At 34.1% G+C, this 25,693-nt stretch overlaps 1 protein-coding gene across 17 annotated transcripts in view; it reads left to right on the plus strand.

Annotated features, from left to right (window-relative positions):
* CASK (calcium/calmodulin dependent serine protein kinase) overlaps positions 1–25,693 on the plus strand; it is a 169,969-nt gene that overhangs the window by 130,182 nt on the left and 14,094 nt on the right. For 6 of the 17 annotated variants that reach the window (XM_039334824.1, XM_039334819.1, XM_039334823.1 and 3 more), the window contains 6 exons: positions 791–859; positions 3,693–3,716; positions 12,377–12,445; positions 13,660–13,695; positions 15,220–15,416; positions 18,553–18,668. In XM_039334824.1, the coding sequence (XP_039190758.1) occupies positions 791–859; positions 3,693–3,716; positions 12,377–12,445; positions 13,660–13,695; positions 15,220–15,416; positions 18,553–18,668 (511 nt within the window). The remainder of the gene's footprint in view (positions 1–790; positions 860–3,692; positions 3,717–12,376; positions 12,446–13,659; positions 13,696–15,219; positions 15,417–18,552; positions 18,669–25,693) is intronic. The other 11 variants (XM_039334826.1, XM_039334822.1, XM_039334827.1 and 8 more) reach the window with 5 other exon arrangements.

The following is a 25,693-nucleotide window of genomic DNA, read 5'->3' on the forward strand; positions in this document are numbered from 1 at the left end:
TTGAGTTTATTTTTTACATAGATTAGTCTTTACCTTTTGTTGAATACAGGAGTTCTATTTTCATTTATAACATTCTAGAACATACTCCACATTGTAATACCAAGGAACAGGAAGGAAAGTATTTTCAGAGCATTCTATTAAGTAGCTTTCATTTTTATCTGATTTAATTATCCTTGTTATGTTTTTCCTACATGCATTTATTTGTTCATAAAATAATCACATTCTTAGAATCCAGATTGATTTGACTTTTTTTTTCACAAAAGGAATAATGGATTGCTTTCAGCAAGTTTTGTTGAGTTGCTATGTGAATTAAAAAAATAGTCTTCAGTAGTTTTGTTTCTGTTTAAAAAAGGTAATTTGTTGGAAATTTTAGTTTACTATTTATGCCATTTCATTATCAAGCTTGTACTTTAGTTTAGCAAATGACTTATATATAGTATGTTTAATAAGTGTCATGTAGTTAACAACTATATTTTAAAATGCTAAATGTATTTGTTGCTGAAGTATCTACAAATTAGAGGGAACATGATAAAACTTCAAAGACAAAAAACCAACTTGCTACTACCAAATATATGTTCTAAAATACTAATCTTATTATACAAGTACTTCAGCTTGGTTCATACAGAACTTTTTTTTTTTTAGTGTATTTAGATCCCTGTTGATATCTGGTGACTAAATTTTGGAAATAAACCTATAGGCTTTATGATTTTGTTAAAATATTAGATGGTTTTGAGTGCTCCACTTAATTATTTTGAGTTTTGCGAAACAACAAATACTTTACTTTCACCAGAGAGAAATGAGAGGCAGCATCACCTTCAAGATTGTGCCAAGTTATCGCACTCAATCTTCTTCATGTGAGGTAATAAATTACTTGCTTTCTTCTCAGTCTTAAAATTAACTACCTGCTTATGGCTGAATGTTATTGCTTTCTGGGAAATTGTTTCTGCCTGTGCTGTTAGATCACACACACCAATTTTACAACAAAGATAACGGAACAAAGGAGTAGCTCTATCCACCTATTGTATTGTTGCTATTTCATATTCATTACATCAATTCATTAAATATTGCATAATAGCCAAAAATGTAAAAATGTCTAAAATAAAGCAAAACCAATAATGATAATTAGGTTGTGGAATAAGGCTTGAATAATATTTCAGGAGCTAACAAACACATCTAGGCAAAATAATTGAAATTATTATTTTTTAAATCTGTACAATGAATTCTGATGGTTTCATAAAAAGATCTGGTGAAAAGGTTCAATGATATGACAGAATTTTTAATATTAAAAATAAACTCAGATTGATTAAAGAGCCAGAGCTAAAATTGAGGAATAATAATAAAAAGAAAAATCAAAATAATGAATGCATCCAGTGAAAAAGCTGAATATTTAATGTGATCATATACTGCAAATGCTAATTAGTACTATTAAAATTATTTTGATCAACAAACCAGATTCTCCATGAAAAAGCAAAAGAAAAATAGAAGAAATGCAAATAATTTTCTTGGAAATGTGATGTTACACTCTAGTCATAACCCATTTAAAGTACCAACTTTGTTTAAAGGCATGTATATATATTCATTTTAATTAAATAATTTGCATATTTTCTGGGATATTGGAAATAATAAGGAATATTGGAAATAATAAGGAATAATAAGGCTTGTCCTCAGAAAGAGGTCCATTTTAGTGGGGCTTATTTTCAGCATATAGATTCCATCATGAAAACACATATATATAGGATATACCAAAAGTTAGATCCCCATAATTTATTATATAAATTATATTAAATGTTCCAATTGGTTGCCATTTTCTTCTGAACACTTCCTTGCTTATTTGATGACCTTTGAGTATTCCTAAATAAAACAATATTTTTCTGGAAAAATATTAATAAAATGTACTGTGATTAACTTATGGACCCTGATTTATGTATATGTGTATATGTGTGCATATGTACACACACAGGTACACATATACAAATATAGTGATATTAGAAAAAGAACTAATAAGAGCTCTACCCAGTATAAGTATAGATATCTACTGGCTTGGAAAAACATACCTTTTTGCATGAATAATAACAGTCAAAGTGCCATATAAATGTAAAGTATATTGTGTCTGTAGGCTAAAGGAAATATTATAATCCATCAAAGATCCAATATTTTAGGAGGGAGAAAGCTACACAGACAAAATATTTATATATTGGAATACAGCTCCCATCGTCTCATTTGACCAATCAAATTTATATGCTGTATGGTACTGGCAGGCCACAGCCGATTCGGAACAGGGCTGCGGAAGCAGCAGACAAACCACTCCTCGTGTACGAGCAGCAGGCGAGCAGTGAGCATGCATGCACAGCTCCATTTGCGCAAGCAGCATGCCCACGACTTGTGCAGATGGAAGTGCGCACACTTGCACTCTGCATGCACGGAACCATCCCCTCCCCCCCCCGTCAGTCCGCAAAGCCAGAAAAGTTGGGAACTGCTGCTGTATGGGACTGATGGAAAATGTGCCCAGGACACCTAGAAGGAGCCAGTTTTGGAAAAATTGAATTAGAGGAATCTACTAGGCAAAATTTTCTTAGGTTGCAGGAAGAACCTAACAGCAGAAACCAGAAGGTAGAAAGGATAGTTTTGAGAAATACAGTAAAAGTTAGTCTTGCTGACATGGTGGTAGTTACTTGTCTCCTGCCAGTTTTGCCTAATAATTATATTTCATCCAAAGATAAATTAGTTAAAAATGCATCAAATCCATCAGTAACATTCCTTAATTGGGTGTCCAACAAATACGTTAGAAATATAACTGCCATTATTCTTAACTAGAAATTTATGGAAGATATAGCCAACACATTTGAAGATAGATTAAGAAGTTGACCTGAGCTATTGGTGCTAATTTTTTGTCACACTTAAAACTTTCTAGAATATTTGCAATCTTGGGACATTCCATAACGTGTTGCTGTTTATTTTAGTGTAGGAAATAGGCATTCACTGCACAGGTAATCCTTGACTTATGAATTGAATTGAGCCCAGATTTGCAGTTGTAAGTCAGTGCAGTAAGTTGCCATGCATTCAAAATGCACTAATGTGACCGTGAGGGATGCAACCATCATAACTTTAAAAATAGATCATGGGAGGTCCATCATAATTTTGAATGGTCAATAAACATCTGGTCATTAGTTGAGGACTACCTTATCTTAAGTTAATTAATTCTATTTTAATAAATTAATCCTATTAATTCTATTTAATGGAGCAAAATTTTGTGATATAGAAATAAAGCCTTACAAAATCCAATAGCCAGAGATTACTTTTAAAGAAAACATCATAATATGAAATATTAGAAACAGCTCATAATCTAGTTATGTGCAACTTCAAAAGCTGCCGTAATAAATTGAGGACATCCCTCTACAGCAAATTTAAACAAATTTAAATGCAGTTATATTTTAAATATACGCAAATTACCTTTTAAAGCTCTATAATTTCATAACATCTAAATATTAATGCTTCACTGTAAACTATTTGAAATACCTTTTCCAGGAGGAAAATTAAACCAAAAACTTCTGTTGCCTCATTACCAATATAAAAGTTTTCAGTTGTTTATTTTTGAGTGGTTTATGGTTAAGAATTTATAGATGTATAAATTATGCTTTGTTAGATTTGTTATGCTTACATTCATTTTAAGAAAGGATGTTTTTCCTACTTAGCAAACACACTGGGAGAAATACTATGTAAGTGATGCCATACTTTAAAATATTGCATGCTTAAATATATTAACTGTTCCTCTGTATAGATTCTGATAAAATACGGTATAGATTCATAATGCACAGATATACACATTTATATACTTTTCTTTTTTAAAAAAACTAGAATTCTATCATTTTGAAAGTTGCCTTGCCAGAAGTACACTTAAGTTATTATGCAATATAGCTGCAAATGCAAAAATGCCTACACAAATATCCCTATCCATTAAAAAGTCATTTTAATGGATAGGGATAGATTAATCTGGTAAAGAAGCTAATCATGGCATTTTTTAATTTATTTTAAAATTGAAGGTATGAAGATGAGTATCTTGATATGTGTTTAACTGGATAGTAAGAGTAAATAGTCACAAATAATTATGCAACAGGGTTTTAAATTAGCTAACAATGTTCCATGCGCCTCGGCATATAGTCATGGTGGCCAAATGACCATAGAAATGTCTTCGGACAGTGCTGGCTCCCTTGGCTAAGAAATGGAGATTAGCATCATCTCCTAGAGTCTGAAATGACTGGACAGAGCAAACTTTCACCTTTATCTATTAAAAAAAAGTTATTTTGCTATCCCTACTCACAGTGCAGACTATATTAAATAGGTACCTGTATAACTTTCTCAAACACAGGACTCACAGTAATGACAGAAGCAATGAACTTGCAATTTATTTTTTATATTTACACTTTTTAAAAAAAAAAATAAAAGAGCTGTTTGAATGCTGCAAAAATACATCATTCTATTACACACGCTGCCATTTTGGAGTCATATTGTAGATGTTCTTGACAATATTTGTTGTAGCACTAAAAAAAATGGCTGTATACAGAAAGATATAGAAGGATAATTCTTAACTCCAGCAATTGAATCTTCCAAAATTATTAAAATATTTATTAACTCCAAAAGCTTTAATTCAGAGCATGGGCAGTAAATTGAAGCTGTAAATAAAATCCTTGGACTAAGCATTTTGGAAGTGGATTTAGCACAATTTTGTTTATCTGAGTGCATTGAGATGATAAAATATGAATAATATTATAGTATCAAATAAAAATACTATACTATACTACTATACTATTCATAGCAAGTTTTAGATTTGGACAATTCATTTTTTATAAAAAGAATATTGTTTAAGATTAATGTTAATCTCATGTGTTTCTCAGACATCCTCATGCTCAGAGTCTATTTATTGCCAGGAATTTTGAAAAATGGTAATTTATACTAATTTACATTCAGTAGTATAAATGGAGATTTTAAATTAAAATGTAGGAATATAACCAGAGTTGCCCATATATTTTCCTATGATTTTATTTGATTATTTTATTAACATATTTTCACTTAGATTACTCTTAACAATCTTAGATTTCTAACAAATGTAGGGAAATAAAATTCTTTTTTTGAAGTGCTATTTACTTATACTGTACTGTAATTAGCTACTGTTAATTTCAAAACTTAATTATGACGTGTGTGTGTTTGTGTGTGTGTGTGTGTAGAGAAATCTTCACTTTCCTTAACATTTTGAACAAGTCTTTCCTGAGGCTACTATATGAACTGTCAACATTTCATAAATCATAGCCCATTTTCTTTATGTATATTGTAATTTAATCTTTGATACATTATAAAATGTGATTATCTAGCCTTTGTTCATTTCTGATTAATTTTCTTTGGTTACTAAACTAAAGATGCATAAAATGTAAATGTTACTTCATATACACACTCATACAAACACACACACACACACAGAGAGAGAGAGCTTAATTAGAGTATTTTTTCACTTTGTGATTCAGCTCTAGTTTGCCACTTGGAAAACAACCATACATTTCCTCTTACTTCTTACTCTGAGTATTTCAATTTCATCTCCCCTAGTTTTTGTAACCCATAATTTGCTCTTTCGTATCAATTAAGGAACAATGATTTGGAGTATGGGGTCATTGCATTTGAGTAGCAATATTTTTAATAACAGGCTTCCATATACAGGTAGTCCTTGACCTAGGACCACTATTGGGACCAAGATTTCCATCACTAAGCGATGTAGTTATAAAGTAAAATGCCACATGACCATATTGCTTATGCTTAGTGACCAGAATCCCAGCAATCCCAGTTGCCATGATTAACCTAGAAATATGGGTCATTGACTGAGTATCCACCCCAAGCCAAGCCATTCCAGGCTTGATCCCTTCCAGCTCCACACCTCAGTAAGGTAAGGAAGTGTCTCAAACTCCCACCACCACCTATATTACTCCCACCACCACCAGCTCTGCCCCTTGGCTGCTCTGCACCCTTGCCTTGCAGGATGGCAAGCAGTCCGAGAACTGCACAACTCTGTGGCTGCTTGCCACATCTTGGGAAGCCACAGCTTCTCTAGCCCAGTCCCAGCTGCACTCAATCTCACTATCCTGCACTCCAAGAACCATGCCATCTTGTGCTTTGTCACCCCAGTTGATGTTCGTTATTTTCTTACTCTCACTGTTGACGAAGTATACCCGGTCTAGTCAGGCTGGACCTCAGCTAAAAAAAAGAAGGCAACACCACCACTACAGCCATAATGCACCAGAAAGCCCTTTGCACCATCCTCCTGGGCCGGCTTAGGCTGCTTTCAACTGTGGGGGAAACAAATTAGCCAAAAGCAACACTAGAGTGCAGCATACCAGAAAACTGCTCTGCATCCACTCCTGGGCTGGGCTGGGCTGGGCTGGGCTGGGCTTCAGTTGCAAAATAAAGCCAAAGCCTGGCCCAGCCCAACAATGCAATGCAAAGGGACTTTCTAGTGTACCATGGCTCTGGAGCTGCTGTTGGGAGTCAGCGATGGAGCAAGACAATGGCAAAAGTCAGCTAGGGTAGCAGAGTGCAGGGAGGTGAGGGCCAGAAGAGCAGAGATCAGGGAGATAGGCTGGTAGTGGGAGATGAAATACCTTTGCAGTTTTAGTGTGGGCAGCCTGCCAAACGCTTGAATTTTGAACACATGACTGCAGGGGCTCTGCAATGACTGTAATTTTGGACATGGGTTGTAGGTTCCTTGGTTTAGTGCCATCATAACTTGGAATGGTGACTGAATGGACATAAGTCAAGGGTTACTGATTGAATCATAACTCATTAAAATATATTGCTAAAGCTTTTGAATTATTTTAAGACTGAAAATAATGTGTATGTTTCCTAAACAATTTTTATTAACAAATACAAAAAATGAAGAAAAAGGAGAAAAACACAAAATTATAAAAGGAGAAAAACAAAAATATACAAAATATACATTTGCAGACATACATACATTATAACAATAAATTGAAGCCATGTTGATTACAGTCATCCATGATTGGTCTGTATTAATTAATTATGCAGAATGCTAAATACTTAGGAGTCTTATATATATAGTATATTCCCGATGCTTATATATATAGTATATTCCCGATGCTGAACAATAAGTCTCTGGATTATGAATTCATTTTCTATGTGCCAAAAGTCAGCTCCCAACTGATTGAAATAAATCTCAAGTTCAGCCAATATCTGTAATTGCTTCTCACCTAAATGAAATATATTTAAATAAAGCATTAGTTTCATTGTATCTTCTACAATACAAATGGAATATGGTCATTAATGAAATACTTGTTGAAAAGGATGTGATCTAAAAACCTTTTGAACGGGGTGCGGATTTTAACCTTTTGTATTGTTTAAATTACATTAAATTAAATGTTCAAGGAGAAAAAAGGCAAAAAAAGATACATATAGAAAAAAAATTGAGAAAAAAACAAGATGGATGGATGGCAGGTAGGCATTCTGGTTGCCTTAACACCCTGTTTTTAGCATGACTACTTGAAATAATTTATCTTATTTTCTCATGCTGAGGAGAACGTGCCTAGAAGAAAAAAGTACTTTCTTCTTCTAGGCCAGTGGTGGCGAACCTATGGCACAGGTGTCAGAAGCGGCACTCAGAGCCCTCTCTGTGGGCACGCATGCCATCACCCAGTCCTAGGCCTTCAGCTGGGTTTTATAAAACCTTTTCCCTTTAGGCCTCCGCCACCGTGTGCAAAAAAAAAAAAAAAAGGTTCAATCAATCAGTCAATTTCAATTTCTCACGGGAAAAAAAAGATCTTACAAAGTTGGAATTGATTGATTGAACTTTTTAGTCCCACCCAATCTGCTATTACCACCACAGCCACGTCCACCCAATGGGCCACACCCACCTGGCACCCGATGCATAAGTGGGTTTTGCATTGCAGTTTGGACACTCGGATTCTAAAAGGTTCGCCATCACTGTTCTAGGCACAGTGTTCAGCCAGCTTTTCTCACAGGTTTACATGCAATATGTGACAAAATAGAAATATTATTAATAAAACAGTTGACTTATTTGTTGCAAAATATTTGAAATGAATTGCATGAAATTGTTTACTGTTACTTAGAAATAGAAAACAATTTCATGCAATTTATGTATATTGTTTTTCAAAATGTACAGAATTCTACCTTGGAAACCAGATTGTCAGTATATTTCAGTCACAAACATCTAATGTTGCCAGTTGGTTTAGATGAAAAAGCTAAGAGCAAATACAAATGCTTAAAAGTCAATAATGAAAAGTTACATTAAAAAGAACATGCTCCTTTTAACAAGTTAGAGAAGCTTAATTTAAAAATGTAAAAATAATTTTAAACAAGACTTAATATTCCATATTTTATGGTATTGGGTTAAGGATATGTATCATTTGGTTAATACAGATATGTATAGATTAAAAACAAATGTTTCTGAAATCACATCCCAACCACTGGGCTATTTAAGTAGTAGAAGGAAAGAAAGATGATTCAAACCTAGAAGCTTTAGGTCAGGTAGTACAAACTATCCAGAATCAATGGCTATGTTAGGCTTTTTAATTATGAACCATTTTTAAATTGCTACATGAACATCATTATTATATACCACATCTAATTATTTTGTGTAAGAATCCCTGTGTGATTTTAAAGAATACATTTAACAAAATATTCAATATGGCAATCCACTTAACATATGTGAGGCACCCAACTCTTGTAAAATTTTCATGTAGTTATTAAAAGTATGCTTCACACTTAACTTTAATTTGATAATAAAGCAGAATGAAGCAATTCAAAATAGAATTATCATTTGCATTCTTTTTTTCACAGTATTGAAGTTATATAACCATACAGTAAGAACGAATGGCATATTCCATAAACAAGGAGTTTTCATTTATATATAGTAATCAAGTTTCTGGTTCTTTAAAAGAACCTCTCCTGCCAGGAGGAGATTTTGCAGAAAATCAAATCCCACTTTGAATCTTTAAAGTTAAATACCAGCAGATAATTTGCAACCATTACAGATCTGGCAGTACAATACAGATCTCCCCTATTTTTTTTTTTTTATTTGTGATATTTGAAAGTTGCTGAAGTACATACAATGGAGGAATGGTTGGTTAAGATAGTAGAATTTGCAGAGATGTCAAAATTGACTTGTTTAATTGGGGAAAAGACAATAACTACCTTTGTTAGTGAGTGGAAACCTTTACTGACTTTTTGCTGAAAACAAACAAATAAAAGGATGATTTATGAGTTTGATGATTAAAAAGACTAGAATGTGAAAAAAGGGAGACGTATATTTAAAGAGAGGATAAAAAAGATGCATTTACAATTGCTTTAAAGTAAATCAGAAGTTGTTCCTTTGTATCTTTCTTACTTTTACTTTCTTTCCCTTTTTTCTTATTTATCACTTTCATTTGTTTTCCCTTTTTTAATCCTGCCTTTATTATTTTCAAATAATGCAAGATAGCAAAGATACATAATATTTATTATCTTCTATTTTTCCCTACAACAATAACCCTGAGAAGTGTCTTAGGCTGATTGGCTTTCATGCCTAAGGTGGGAATAGAGTTCACAGTCTTCTGGTTTCCAAGCCAACATCTTAACCACTGCACCAAACTGGCTCTCAAATTTGCATTGCTTTTGTTCTGTAAAAAAAAAAAAACTATAATAAAAGTTACTTTGTGATATTTAATTATTGTTTTGATTTCTTTCAAATGTTTGGGAATAGTTATACCAATGAAATTTTCTTCATTTGTAATTGAAGAATTACAATTAATTTGAGGACTACCTGTATATCTTTTCAAAGCTGAATAATTGACATAATTAGATGATTAAAAATACATTGAGCTTTTGTGGAGAAATAAATATTGTAAACTGATTATTTCAAAAATGATATATAGGTATTCCTATGTTAATAACTTTGTATTGTTTCAAGCAGATAAGGTACTGATTTTTTTTTAATAAGAAAGACAAGCCCCTAGATTTTCTTTAGCTAAATTACAGCTGTCATATGATGCTGAGGCGAGCATTATCTTCCCAAGTTCAGTTTAATTTTTGGATATATATTTTTATATATCATTTATATATCAATCTAAGGATCAAGTAAAAAAATAATTATGGGCACGGTTACTATGTGGCCCATTTGATATGATTTGGCTCTATTTTTAGCCCTAACTCCATTGCATTTTCTTGCATTGAAGATTGCAAGATATATTTGAAGATGCCAGAATGGAAGTGTAATTTCAATACTTATTCACATGATAAATTTACCCTCTTGCATAGTCCTATATTTGGGGGGGAATGAAATCATGAGAAATTAGAGATACTGATACTGTGGATTACTTTATTGCCAATAAATTTGAAATATCTAAAATTGTGAAATAGCAGTATATTTAGTTAAGAGTTTTCTTGATTTCACACTTTGGCCCAGATGAAGTGACTAAAACTCCTGAGTAAATAATCAGTATTGGAATTAACTTGAAGAGTTCAAAGTCTACAATATTTTTATAAAAAATTGAAGAGTACCACTAAGCTGGATATTAATTATTTGCAGGAACTCTGAATTAAAAAGTCAGAATAACCCACATTAACAAATCAACTGCCATGGATCATTAATAATTATCATTTTTAATTTTAATAATAATTAATTGAGCCTTAATAATAAAAGAACATTGATGTGTTTCTTACAATCTTAAAGTAAGACTGAACCAATATGATTCAGCAAAAGATTCTAATTTATATTTAGCTAAACATAATCCCTTATGTAATAATTATGTTGGAAAATAAACAGATGAGACAGTACTTGAATTATTTAGAACTGTGCTACTCATGGCTTTTTTTGTCATAGAACAACATTCCAGCACCTTTTTTTGAATGGAAGAACCAGTTCCTTCTAAACTGCCAGCAGAAGTACTGATATGGCTGCAGAGCAATTTTGTGCCCCCTCCCAGCAGCCCGATCCGGGCTCCGGAGGCCTTTTCCAAGCCTCTGGAACCCAGATTGGGCTGCTGGGAGGGCGCAAAATCGCTCTGCAGCCATGGATCTGGGCTCCGGTGGTGGCTTGCAAAAGGCCTCCGTAGCCTGGATCAGGCTGCTGGGAAGCCGTAAAATTGCTCCCTAATGCGGTTTGTTCTCTCCCCCACCCCCCACTCCATAAAGCGCTTTCGACTGGAGCCGGAGCTGTCCGTGAGTTCTGGCACCTTTTTTTGTTTTTGTTTTTTTACAAAAACACTGGTGCTACTATTACTCAGTTTTTATTTAATATCTTTAAGTTTGTTAATGTAGTGTTAAAAAGCGCAATATTGTTTAAAGATGTGAATATCTGTTTTAAATCGATAACCAAGAATATGGTATCTAACATTACAAAATGAATATTAGATTTATCCAGTTTGGACAGTAATAAAATAGAAGTTAGTTCAATGGTAGAAATACAGAGTAACTCCAGATTTTCAATTAGAGATCACCAGTATTGTCTTTACTTTCTATATATGAGCTGTCTGTCAAATTCATTAAGAAAGATCGATAAATATGCTCAACGTTTACTAATGTGTTTAAAAATTAGATCGGTTAATTTTATTTCTGTAATACAAAAAGTTCTTGCTTCTTTTTTAGGTTCTTTCCTCATTTTTCTTCATCTTTTTTTTCCCTTTGGTATATTAAAGGAATAAAAATAAACTTTAAAAATAGTACTAATTTCAAATATTGCAGTGCAAAATCATTGGTTCTATATTCTTTATTTTTCATAATGCAAATTATTTGCTGCAAAAGTTTTCAAGTGAAGCTAATAGTTTTTTACAAAGGTGTGTGTGTGTGTGTGTGTGTTTGTATATATAGCAAAGCCGTATGAAGTATTTTAAAAATATCATTAGTACTATTTTTTAAAAAAGCAATATATACTACTTTTCTTAACGGTTTCCACTACCAAATCTTGAAATGCTAATTTAGTTCACATGTTATTTCTGGAAGAGATGCATCCTAGGAATAAATAAAATTGTCTTTAACTGAATCATCTATAGTTTATAATGTTTGAATGTGGTTTAACAAACCTGATTTTGCATTATATGATAATTAGGCCAGTGAGATCTTTCTACTTTTCATCATTACATAAGCAATCATTTCAGAAGAGATGATCATCAAAATAAAATGTTTCTGCTACTAAGAGAAAATAGAGTTAATATATAAGCAGTTTCACATTATGTAAAAATAGACTTCTTAGGAGTATCGTGTAAGTTAAAATATGATTATTTCTTAAGAAGAATAAGGCAAAATTGGTTTTAAACCTATCAATATTTGTTTATTAAAATATATCTATGTAGTGTTGTGTGATAATGAACCTTGTGTCTTATTTCAGAGAGATTCCCCCTCTACATCCAGACAGTCCCCAGCTAATGGCCATAGCAGCATTAACAATTCTATTTCGGTAAGACCTCCAATTCCAGACAGAGAGCATTACAGTTTTGTTGGTGCTTATGTACCATTCTTTTTATATGTTCAATGGAAAATTGTGTTCTATTAATAAAATGAAGAATACGTAGAATTCCCTATTTTCTCTCATTCAAGTGTTTATTAAGTAATATAATTTTCTAATCAAAATCCCTTTAATGAGTTGCACTCAACCATCAGGTAAATATTTTAATCATCTTGAAATATGCTTCTTGTTATTCTCATCCTGATTAGCTCAAAGTCAAGCAAAAAAGAATAATTTCCATTTTGAACTTTAAAGTTGTGTTTTTAAGCAAAACATTAGTAAAGCAGTTATTTGAGGCTTTCAAGACCTAGGCATCATCATCATTATTACTATTGTTATTATTAAAGTTCTCTAGATTACCACATTGGTTTCCGCTATCTGAGTTAACGAATTGGTGTGTCCCCTGCTATTGTGGTACGTGCACATATTTCGTGAAATATGAGCCTTGCCTGGATATGAAAAGCAAAATAAACTGTCTTTAAACTGCTTTTATAAGCTGAGCTATTAACATCACATCTTTAACACAAAGTGCTGTTCTTTTTACCATATGTTCAGACAAAAAGATATTAGTAAACATTGTTGATATTGCTGCTGTTTACTTTTTCTCTTTCTGTGAACACACATGGTAAAATGTTAAAACGTATCTGTAGAAAAATGTTGCCTCAAAAATATTCTTTGTATTTCTGCTGTCAACACTTAACTAAACATTTTAAAAACTTCTGGAGAAGTTCAAAAACTGTTAAAAATATTGCAATTACATTTTGATTAAAAAAACTGGTTAAATAATAAAATGGATACAATTAGAAATATATTTTAGTCATGTAAACTTATGTAATACCATTAAAACAAGATTTTAAATAAATATATTAACTTCAATTTGTAATTACAATGTTGATCGATATGAATGCCTCATCAGTTTGAATATTAAAATTACTTTCCTTTGTTTAAGGAATTTTTGTGTTGAAGATGATGAATTACTTATTAAAAGCACACTTTCTGTCTGCTTAAATTTTATCTGCTTCGGCTTGCTGCTAAACAGTCTGGGTTTGACATTTTCTGAACATGATTATTGTTAATACTTTTAAAATAGCTTCGACATTAAAACTGTTACCTATTTTCAAAGTAAGATGAAAAATTACTATTCCTGGGTTGACTTTATTCTGCAGGACTTGCCATCAACAACACAACCAAAAGGACGACAGGTGAATAGCTATTCTCTATGAAGGCTTTCATAACTTAGTTGCTTCAATCCATTTTCTCCTTACCGTCTCAATTTTTTTATCCCATAATGTGCTGATTTAGATTTTACAGCTTTTATCATTTTGTGTTTTATTCATATGGCTGATCAATAAACACACTATTTATCATGTGGTACTCCTATGATACTAATTTGTTTTTTTTCTTACTAACAGCTTCTCCATTCACTTTCATGTTGTCTATCAGCATCAGCATTCTCATCAGATTTCATTTCATTTCATTTTGTGATTTTGATTTGCTATTTTGTCATGTTATTCCTATTCATTAGATCTTATCCAAGAATAATGTATTGTGGGTATATTTGTCTTAATAAATCTATAACCATTGTCGCTTTTTAGTAGCTTTATTGTCCTGATGAGAGCAGGATAACTCTTCAAATAGGATCATAAACAATGAATTCTGACATTGTAATTTATGATTCAGCTGAAAATGCAAATGATGTATAATTAAATGTAATTTAATTAATTAATACATTAGCACATTAATTCCTATTAATGTATATAAATTTAATTAATTACAGGAAAGTCTTTTTTAAATGGAAGAGTTGTGGGGATTCTCTTTTAGCCCTTTTGCTATTGAAAATTACATTCACATAAACACATACAGTGGTTGGGGAAATACATGTTTGTTTTTTATTTCTGGCAGAATTAAAAACAAGTAGGGAGGTGCTTCCGGCTGCCACCCTTTATTTATTATTGGATCCCCTTAAGAATTTTTTAAAATTAGTTTTTTGTTTTAATGAAACAGAAGCAAAATGATGAACACTTCTCCCAGCTTAGAGTCATACTCCTACAATCCTGCACTTGCTTTTTGCAAGCAAAAGATCACCCCTAATTATTCATATGAACATAATTCTTATAGAATTAGTGCACAAATTATTCTATAACCCTTTAATTGTAGTTTTTCTGTTATACCTCTATTTTGGTTATTATTTCTCCATTTTTATAAATGAGGCACTGAAGTGAAACAGTAATGTAACCAATAAAATGTGTAGTTTTAAATATTCACATTTAGCATTATGTTCCAAAAAAAACTGCAATGTAATTGCTAATCTAAATAATTTTTGGATCTTGGTTTATTAATATGTGTGGAATTGTCCGTTTTTTTTAATTTAGTGTGGAAGTGTGTGAGATTCATTAGTCCACGAATAGAAATTAGCTCAGGCAACAGATCTCCCTGCATTTCTCCCCAAAAGCTTCAGTAGATTATTGTGAAAACCTCTCAAAAATTGCAGCTTCTGTTTTATAGATCTATAACTGGAGAAGAGAGGATTTTCCTGAAATGTGACAGAATATTGGCTGTATATATATTTTCAACTATAGCCACACATTTCTCTAAAATCAAATCTTCTGCAATTCTATTTTAAAGGCTGCTTATTAAAAAAACTAAAGGAAAACAAATGCAAGCTATTACATCTAAAGTTGACATATATTAACATTATAGTTTCTGTCTCTAATATTGTTTTTTAGATATATGTAAGAGCACAATTTGAATATGATCCAGCAAAGGATGATCTTATTCCCTGCAAGGAAGCTGGCATCAGATTTAGAGTTGGCGATATTATTCAGATTATTAGCAAAGATGATCACAATTGGTGGCAGGGTAAACTTGAGAATTCAAAAAATGGAACTGCAGGCCTCATTCCTTCTCCTGAGCTTCAGGAATGGTATGTTATTTGGTAATTGGTAAACATGAATGTAATTTCCTTTAATTTTTAATAATTGAATTTGTCAGTATTTCATATTTTAAATATTTGTGTCATTGGTTGATAAAAAGAATGCTTGAATTAGGTAACTTGACTGGTTAGACTATCACTGAAAATACATGCACGTAGTTGACATATAAATGGTATAAAGTAAATATGAACTGTTCATTGGATCAGAGGTTCCCAACTTTTTGGGCACCAAGGACCAGTTCTGTGGAGAGAGGTTTTTCTGCAGACCGGAGGGGAGGGTGCATGATTTTGTGTGCTGCCTGCATCCCGCAGATGTGGCTTTGCTTGTGTATGCGGCCCAGTTGCTGGCATGCCATGGCCCGGTACTGGTCCACGGACCAGGGGTTGGGTACCCCTTCATTAGATCACTCGCTATAGAAATTTAGCTGGCAGTTTTCCTAAGTAAAAAATCATATTCCTTCAGCCTCTGATAAGAGGAGGTAGAGATGGATACTTGAAAACCTCTGTGTAAATAAAGAAAAAAATTATTAGCCTTATCAAAAGTTACCTAAAACAATAAGAAAGGAAGAAGATGATCCTGCTATTATTGTCCCATAGCCCAGCTGATGTTTTTTTAATCTAAAATGTTTAATTTAATCTTTCACAAAATCCAATATGAACACCAGATTGATTAGACCTCATTTAACAAAGGTAATTGGGATTGGCAATTCCATCATTAAGCAACGCAGTTTTAAAATGTGACATCACATGACTTCACTGACTTACAACATCAGTTGTGGCAATTCCAATTGCCATATTAGGTGAATCCTATGTAGTTGTTAGGCATGACTATGTGATCACCATTTGTGATTTGCCAGCTTCCCCTTTGACTTTCCTTATTAGAGGTTGGCAGTAAAGGTCACAAATGGCATTCACATGATCACAGGACACTATAATTGTTATAATTCTAACTGGCTGCCAGGTGCCTGAATTGCAGTCATGTGACTACAAAAATACTACACTAAGAGGATTGTCTATAAATGTTCTTACCCAATGCTGTTGCAATTTTGAACAGTTGCTAAACAAGTGGTCATTAAACAAGGATTGCCTGTATATGACATTGTATCTGCAAGCACACTAACTTTTTTCAGTTTAACTATTACTCCTGAAACAGTTTCAGACTCACAGAATACACTGACAATACCCATCTCTTAATCTTATTATGTTGGTGAATTTTTATTTCCACTGTTTTTCACTCATGTCTTTACATATAACATAAAACAGGGGAAAAATGATTGAAATAAATATGACGAGTATATTTCTGCCTGGATACTATGACAATAAAAACAGCCAGCTCACAATAGTTGAAAAATATTCTTCCTTTCCCCAAATTGATTTGTTAAGTAGAGTATAAAAGATTACAGATGGTTTAGAAAAGTGGTAAACTATTCCAGATAACAATTTATTTTCTATGTAAAAAGTTTCATCAGATGGCATTTGTTTCATTGCAATCACTATCATTATAATGGACTTCAAAAAAGTTACGTTGCTTTTAATTTGGCCTGAAATATACAGTTCTTGTATTTTAGTTTCTTTTCTTAATACTTCAGAATCCTTAGCAATATACTATACTGACATGTAGTGTCTTATAGAGGTCAATGAAGAGAGTGCTGCCACAGTACTAATAACTAAAGTCATTTTTAAATTTTGTTCTCTGCAGAAACTCCCTTACTACTTGGCAACCTGAAATGAATCCACTAACTCTAAAGAGGCAATAAACTGTCTCATCAGTTAATTTCTGTATTTTGTTTATGTATTCTTTTTTCTGAGTATTCTCCCCTCATTTTATCCTCACACCAATAATCTCATGCCTCAATGATTGAGATAGCCCAATGGGTTTATTTGGGTAATACTTATATTATGCTAGCCCACCTAGCAATTCAAAAAATATGCAGATGCGAGTAAATAAATAGATAATATTTTGGTGGGAAGGTAACAAATGCTCTGCATTGCGGTGTGATGTCAGGCTGGCCACATGACCGCAGAAACATCTTTGGACAACACTAGCTTCCTCAGCTAAGAAACAGAGATGAGTATTGTCCCTTAGAGTTGGACACAACAACTGGACAGGGGAAATTTTTACTTTTAGCTATATTACACTATATTACACCTAATGAGAAGGAAGGACTCACTGGAGCCTAATGCTGGGAAAGATTGAGGGCAATAGAAGAAGGGGACGACAGAGAATGAGGTGGCTGGATGGAGTCACTGAAGCAGTAGGCGTGAGCTTAAATGGACTCCAGAAGATGGTAGAGGACAGGAAGACCTGGAGGAACGTTGTCCATGGGATCGTGATGGGTTGGACATGACTTCACAACCAACAACAACAAATATTACACTGATCTTAAACCACTTCTGGGTCATAACTGCTTGGTTTCAAAAGAACTACATAATACAATATAAATCACTCTGGATCTTGATTCTGTTTTGGTAGCCTGTTTCTATAATGGCTGGGAATTTCTGACTTTAGCTATTAAAAGTAGTTTCATGGTAACACAGTTGATAATTTAGTCTGCCAAGAAGTCCATTAGAATATTAGTGGAAGCGATGAATGTACACAAATTCAGTTACCTCCCTTGTCCCTGATTTAGGAAAGTATACCCTGGTTATTTGTAAAAGCAAACATATCTACTATGTAGATATATTTCTTGAATTTAATTTGATCGGTACCTGATGATGCCATGTCCTTGTATTGAGAGAATGTCTGTGTGAATATTGTCACAGGAGTTTTCTCATTGTATCTATGTTTTGGGCCATGACACCAGAAAAATTTTGAAAACTAGAGAACATTCCAATATATCCTGTCCTCTTAGATAGTCCTCTTAGTACTATTATAGTACTATTGCTATCCTGCAAAGTTCTCAACCACTGCAGCTAATTTTATAGTCTCCTGAGTGGCTGCTACACAAGTAAAGAAGGGCTCTGTACTTTTAGAATACTCATTTAAGATTTCCATTTGAAACCTTGAAAATATTTTAATCTGTCTATCAGTAAAAAGAGGGATGGGGATATAATTTTCTGAATTAATAATATTAAAATAGGTCACCTTAAATGTACAGCTGATAGTTGTTTCCTGTTCACTTGCAAGGCGAGTAGCTTGTATTGCTATGGAGAAGACTAAACAAGAGCAGCAGGCAAGCTGTACTTGGTTTGGAAAGAAAAAGAAGCAGTACAAAGACAAATATTTAGCAAAGCACAATGCAGGTGAGAAAAATACAAATCTATCTCAGATGTTCTTAAAATTGCTGCACTATTAGCTTCTTAAACATTAATGTTAATTTCTGAGTGACACATTTAGTTAAAAAAAAAATCAATGTGTTCAAACACATTAGCCAAAAAAGGAAATGTAATTATTAGCTAAATTTAGTTAGTTATTTACATTTACCTTTGGGGCAAAATCAGTATTTTGAAAAAAAATAGATGATAGGTAACCTAAGATTTTGTGCATGAAAATGTTTGCAACTTGAATATGCATTAAAGGTCATTATTAATAATTATGCAGATGAATTAAAGAATCATTAATTTTATTATTTTATTTATATTCCTTGAGAGTTTGAGCATATTCTGATATAATTGAAATATAAATGAAATTATACATATTCTAAACCTATTCTGTATTATTTGGATTTGGATTATTTTTAATTAATAAATTAAAAATGACAACCATGTTAGATAGCACTCCTTTTGAAGTTTATTTCTGTAAATAAACTGAACTGCTACTAAATTAAATGTGTAACTGGAGATTTAAATAATACTGTTTGTATATGCTAAATGTTCTTAATTGTATATATTTTTTATTCCTTGAAAATTGCAGAATGTTTTGCAAAATGTTTTTCTTTTCCTCCAGATTGATTATTTATTTATTTAATTCATCACATGTCTATACTGCCCATCTCATCTAAGTAACTCTGGGTGGTTTACAGTACAAACATGTCACAAAATTTAAAAGCATTAATAAAAGTAAAGATAAAAAAGAAAATTAAAACATAGGGTTATATAGTATTAAAAATTAAAAAGCGGAAAGAACACCCTCACAACACCAATCATCCTGAGGGTTGCCTAACACTCTTCAACCCCTATGCCAATTGGCAGAGCCAAATCTTAACACTCTTTATGAAGATCAGAACAATGGGGGTCCACCTCACCTCTGAGGGTAAGGTGTTCAAAAGACAGGGGCAATGGAAGAGAAGGTTCTCTTCTTGGACTCTGCTAAGTGAATTTTTTTTTTTAACCTATGTAATCTGCAACATACCTTCCCTGCCTGATCCAATGAGACATGACAACATAACAGTTCCTCAGGTAACCTGTTCCCATACCATTTTGGAAGCAAAATGGCACCCAATACAGCTTGTGTAGCAGAGATATGTGCAACCCTAGAGGCACCCAGGCTTGCTCACATTATCACATTCTGCACCAGTTATAGCTTCTAGATACTCTTCAAGAATAGCCTTAAGTAAAGTGCATTGCAGTAACCTATGACCAAGGTATGAATGACTGCAGGACTTTTAAATCCAGGAATGGGTTAGGGTTAGGTTTAAGTTGAGCAAAAGTCTTACTGCTTCTAGACCAGTCTTGTGTCCAGGGGGACCCCCAGATTACCCACTAGTCCATCTGTTACAATTCAACTTCATCCAGGACCAAAGATTCTAAACCCCCAGATACAGAGAAGCCTTCTACCCATAGCCACTCAGACTTATCAGGATTCAGTTGAAGCCTGTTGTTTCCCATCAGCCTCCAAGCACCATAAAAGGGTGCCCACAATATCACTTAATGATACCTCATCCCACATAATGGATTATCTCACCCAGCAGTTTCATGTAGATGTTAAAAGGTAGCAGAAGGAACACCAAGCCCTGCAATACTTTTCAAACAGTGGCTGCAGGCTAGACTTCTCGCTCCCTATAACTCCTCAACTGATTGGGACCAGTTTCAGAGAAGGTGAACCAGCAGAGAACTGTGTCCCCCCATCTCCAGCTCCTTAAGGTAGCCCCAAAAGATACCTACAGAAGGTTAACAAGAGCCAGGATGGATTCATGAACCCTATCCCTCTCTTGCCATCCAAAAGTGCAAATAATGCTATTTCAGTCCCATATCTAGACCTGAAACATAAGTAGAAGTGGTCCACATAATCTGTTTTATCCAGGATCCTCTGGACCTGCAGTGTGGCCACTTTCTCCATCACCTTTACTTAGAAGGAGAGATGAGAGGCTGGATTAAAATTATCCAGAACGGTACGGTCCAGCGATAGCTTCTTGAGAAGAGGACACATCAGTGCTTCTTTAAATGGTGCCAGGAATACTCCCTCACTGAAGGATGCATTCATTATCACTAAGACCCACCTATATATCACCTCCCAGGTGGCCTCATACAGCCAAGAGGAACATGTATCTAAATCAGGGGTGGTCATACTTAACAATTCTGAGGCCCCTGCCCACTTTCTTAGGTCCAACAGAATCAAACTATTCTTCAATAACTGGATAAGAACATTCCCCAGGCAACTCCAATGGACCTGCATCATGCTTGATCTCCCAACTGAGAACAGTTCTGTGCAATTTCATTTGCCAGATGCATTGAAAATTCCTCACCATGGCCCTGAAGGTGAACCTCAGAGTCCCTTTTACCCAAAAGGAAATATGTGGCCCTAAACAAGTCTGCTGGGTAGCACTCTGCAAATGCAATAAGAGCAGAGATATGGTGATGTTTTGCTGCTCTTATCGCCATGATGGAGGCTCTCTAACTTGTGATCAATCACATTCACTCCCTGTCCTCCTTCAATAGATATCTAAATGTCTCTTGAACTTTTCAACTCTTCTGTAAACCAGAGGGAGTGCCAGGCTCACTGCCCAAGGCCTTCACTATTCCCAGTAGCAGCCAAGCCTTGGCAGGAAGAACCTCAAGAACAACCCCCAACTCCATTTGAAATCTCACCAGGTCCCTCAGTTGCTGGAGGCACAACCAATCAAATAGGTCGTGCCTCCTTGCAAAGGGGGTAGCATAGGAAAATCTCAATGTCACCTGGGCATAATCCAACCATGACAGGATGGACAAGGAAAATTCCACTCTCCGATCACATTACTACTGATCCAAAAAAAAAACATGTCCAGTGTTCCAAGTCAGGATAGGATGATGGTGGCCATGAAATTCTGAGCTGCTTCTGAGGGGAGCTTCAAGGATGGCAAATTGAAGTCCCCTAAGACCATAAACCTTGAGAGCTCCACTGCCAACCCTGAGATGACAGGCAGAGAGGTTGCTACAATGCAGGGAGGCTAGTACAGCAGCAACAGTCCTAGCTGATCATGTGAGTCTATCTTCAGAAACAGGGTCTCACAACCAGCAACTTGCGGAACACACCAACAGATTCTCGAATGACAACTGCTCCCTGCCCGGGAATCTTGGCTTATGCCACACCTGAAATCCCACCAGGCACATTTCATAAAAGGGAACCACACCTTCTGGCCCTGTCAGATCTTGATAATCCAGGTCAGCTTGCTCCTCCCTGATAAGGTCACAAATAAGGGGAGCTTTATTATTGACTGACCTGGCATTAAGCAGCAGCAGCTGAAATCCTGGATCTTTGTAGGCCTGTTGACCAGGGTTTGGGCCTAAGCAAAGAGGACCAGAATGCACCACTGGTACCAAACTCCAGGGGCATCTTCCCCAGTAACAACCCCTCTGCCTCTCATCAAAATGCCCATCACCATCTGAATGTACTGTTCTGTCCTAGACCCCCAGAGTATACATTCCCCCCCCCCAACTCTGGCCTGGTTCCCCTGGCTTAGGATCCCTCCATCCACTCATATGATCCAACCACCCTCCTATTGATCCAGGTATAGAGGCGAATACCCACAGCACTTTAGCTTTCACTCTTAGTACTGCCCGGAGCCTTAAGCCATTAATCCAACTCCCATCCAACTGTATCACCCTAGCAAGCCTCTCCCTAACTGGCAAGATGGTGCTCCAATCACTTTTCCCTTCTTCCCAAATACTACTCAAGAAAGTGGGTAACAAAATCTTACATACACATGCACACACACACACACACACACTCCCAGGTCTAATAGCATCCACAAGGGTACTTTCAGACCCACATGGGGGTCCCTATTGAATCAGTCTCCAAGGGGTGTATGTTTGGGCCCACTGGGCACTTGCAGCTTTTGCTACTGGCCACAGTGCTACCTGCCACTTGCTGCCCACCTGGTATCTCCATCTATATGGATAGCTTTTTAAAAAGATGCAATAACAAATATGGTTGGAAAGATGGGTTAATATATTTCTGGAAGGGAAAGAAGAATCAGAAGTGTTTACTTTCTGGAATGTTCTAAATTTGCCAGAAGAAACATAAACTTTTGAGATTTCTAATTTTCTTTACCAGACAAAAAGTCACGAGGCCTACATGGTAAAAATGAAAATGAAAGGTGGAAAGTATCAGAAGACTTGCAAATATATTTTATTTAAATTCCATCCATGAAGACTTTTATCACTTTAAATCAAATCAGGTTTTTTTTCACTTTTTTGTCTGATGAAGAGAACTGGACGTATCAAAAGTTTGCAGATTTTGTGATTTATTTTTTTTGTGAAGTACTTGAACAGTTGGAAAACAGAAATGCAGGTATTGTTAGACAAGAAAAGTATTACTTAATTAATTTATATTAGAAAAGCTGTGTCAGAGTTCTATTCAAATATATATGTATTAAAATGTAAGCATGGTAAGCAATATAGATCCTTTTCATCACTTGCCTTATATTTGCTTATAGAATAATATCAATTACTTTGTCTATTTTATTTTTTGATACTGTGTGTACAGTTGAAGGCATTGTATTATTAATATAAATGGTGACTTCAGCAAAGATGAAGACCACAGCTGCTCTCTAGTTACTCACCTGTTAAGAGATAATTAATAACAGTGATAGAGGGAGAATATTTTGCCTAGGTTTTCCCACAAAAAAAAATTTTTAAGCAATATTTTGAATCAATATTCTTCATTTTTGCCATTCTTCCTCATGTATTTCCATGCTGTGGCTTTTCCCACCTTTTAATATGTTTTTGTTCTGAATCACTCCTTATTCCAAGTTGCTCATTTGCATTCTTCCCAGGGCTATGTATATTTGTTTCCTAGAATTTTTGTTACTTTTAAAAATATTAAAGTTTTGAATAGCAAAGTTTACTAAAGTTTATTAATAGTAAAAGATAATACAGACTAGAAGAAAAAAGAGGAAAAATGCAAGAAAAAGTAGAAAAGCCCCTTAAGAAAGTGATTTCCCACCCTCATCATGGCAAGTATAAACAATCCCATAATCACCTTTTAGATAATAAATATAAAATATAAAACTCTTCAGAACCCATATTTTAACAATAGACAAATCAAGTAATGCCTTCTTCAATGCAGTTTCCATCAAAAGATCTTAGATTTTAATATTAATTACCATACATGAAACTCAACATTCCATAGCTCGACTCTTAACTATAAACAAAATCCCATAAAGGCATAAAATGCTCTCAATATCTTAATGTAAACGAAATAAACCCCATGTTGAACATGACAAAAACAGGTAATTTCTCCTTTACTAAAGGATAAGCTCCAATATGCAGCTTTCCAAAAGTTTCACTTCTCCACCCTTAACCCAAAAGCATGTCCAATTTCACAAATATTAAGTAATCTCAGTACCAAAATATAAACAAACAACTAAAATTTTACATAACAGAAAGAAATAATTTTTCCTTTACAAAGACAAATTCTCCAAAGCTCCTTACTTCGAATTAAAATGAACAGTTTAAACTAGTTTAAGTACTATAAAGTTAGGATTATGTAAATTAATTATAGGGGGAAAGATGTTTGCATGATATTAAATGTAACCAAATCCAATATATCCCATTTTGCTAATTAAGGTATTAGTATATCCAGAAAGAAGCACTCAAAATTGCAACATCCCATTTAATATCTGGTCAAGGACTTTAGTCCTTTTTTCTTCTACACAGGGTAGACTATAATAATCCCAGAGATAATCCCAAAAAGATAATCCCAAAGAATAACTGGAATAATTTCTCCGTAATCCATTCAGATGGTTCTCGATCCTTGTTATAGCTTTCTTTAGCACTTTAAACAGTCTCTTTTATAAATTTAACAAAAGAAAATTATTCCAGTTATTTTCTGAGATTATCGTTTTTATTTCTTAATTTTTAAAATCTCATCCAGTTTTCTCTTTTTATCTGGTGACAAGTTCTAATTTCATATTTTTCTCAAATAAATTTTGCTGCATATCTTGCTGTGTAATATCATTTAGGAATAAACTGTTCTCAAGAAAGCACAACATAGCTAAAATGATTGAATCAAATTCACAGCATAGGACCCTGCGCAATTCCTCAAAGATGCCATTGCAGGTAGTGCTCAACATAGAACAGTTTATTTAGTGACCGTTTGATGTTACAACGGCAATGAAAAAAGTGACTTTCCATCATTTTTCACACTTGTGACCAAAATTCAGCCACCGACACATACTTAAGAAAGTTGCAGTGTCCCGGATCATGAGAGCACCTTTTGCGACCTTCTGATAAGCAAAGTCCATGGGAAAGCCAGATTAATTTGACAGCCATGTTACTAATTTAACAACTACAGTGATTCACTTAACAACTGTGGCAAGAAAGGTTGTAAAATGGGGCAAATATCACCTAAAAAATGTCTTTCAAAGGACACTAAGTTGGGCTCAATTGTAGTCGTAAGTCAAGGACTACCTGTATCTTGTCTTCCTATAACTCCAATTCAGAAAACTTTTTACAGCTAAAACTTTATCTTGCTTTTTGTTAGGTGTTCTTAAAGATTGCAAAAATAAATGTTCATATTCTTAAAATTTCCAGCTTTTCACTCTGCAGGTATCTAATTTCTTTGAAACATTTAATTTTGTGAAAGTGATGAATAAAAGAAGTGAATTTTTTTGTTATTTCATATAGAAGATTTAAGGACTCAGAAAATATTGGAGTTTTGGACTCTGAATGTTAAGACTTTTAAATTATTTTTTAAAGAATAAATGTATATTTGTGGGAAAGAAAAATGTTTTCTGAATTGGAGTTATAAGAAGACAAGAAACTTATACAGGTAGTCCTTGACTTATGACCACAATTGAGCTCAACTCAGTGTCCAAATACAATGAATTTCCCCTCTATTTTATAATCTCTTCATTAGAAAGAGGAGCAACTGTAAGGACTGGGCAATCTCATGTCTCTCTCTTAGATCC

Source organism: Crotalus tigris, unplaced genomic scaffold (assembly GCF_016545835.1).
Source record: "Crotalus tigris isolate CLP2741 ecotype Arizona unplaced genomic scaffold, ASM1654583v1 scf7180000017637.401561, whole genome shotgun sequence".
Classification (NCBI taxonomy): domain Eukaryota; kingdom Metazoa; phylum Chordata; class Lepidosauria; order Squamata; family Viperidae; genus Crotalus; species Crotalus tigris.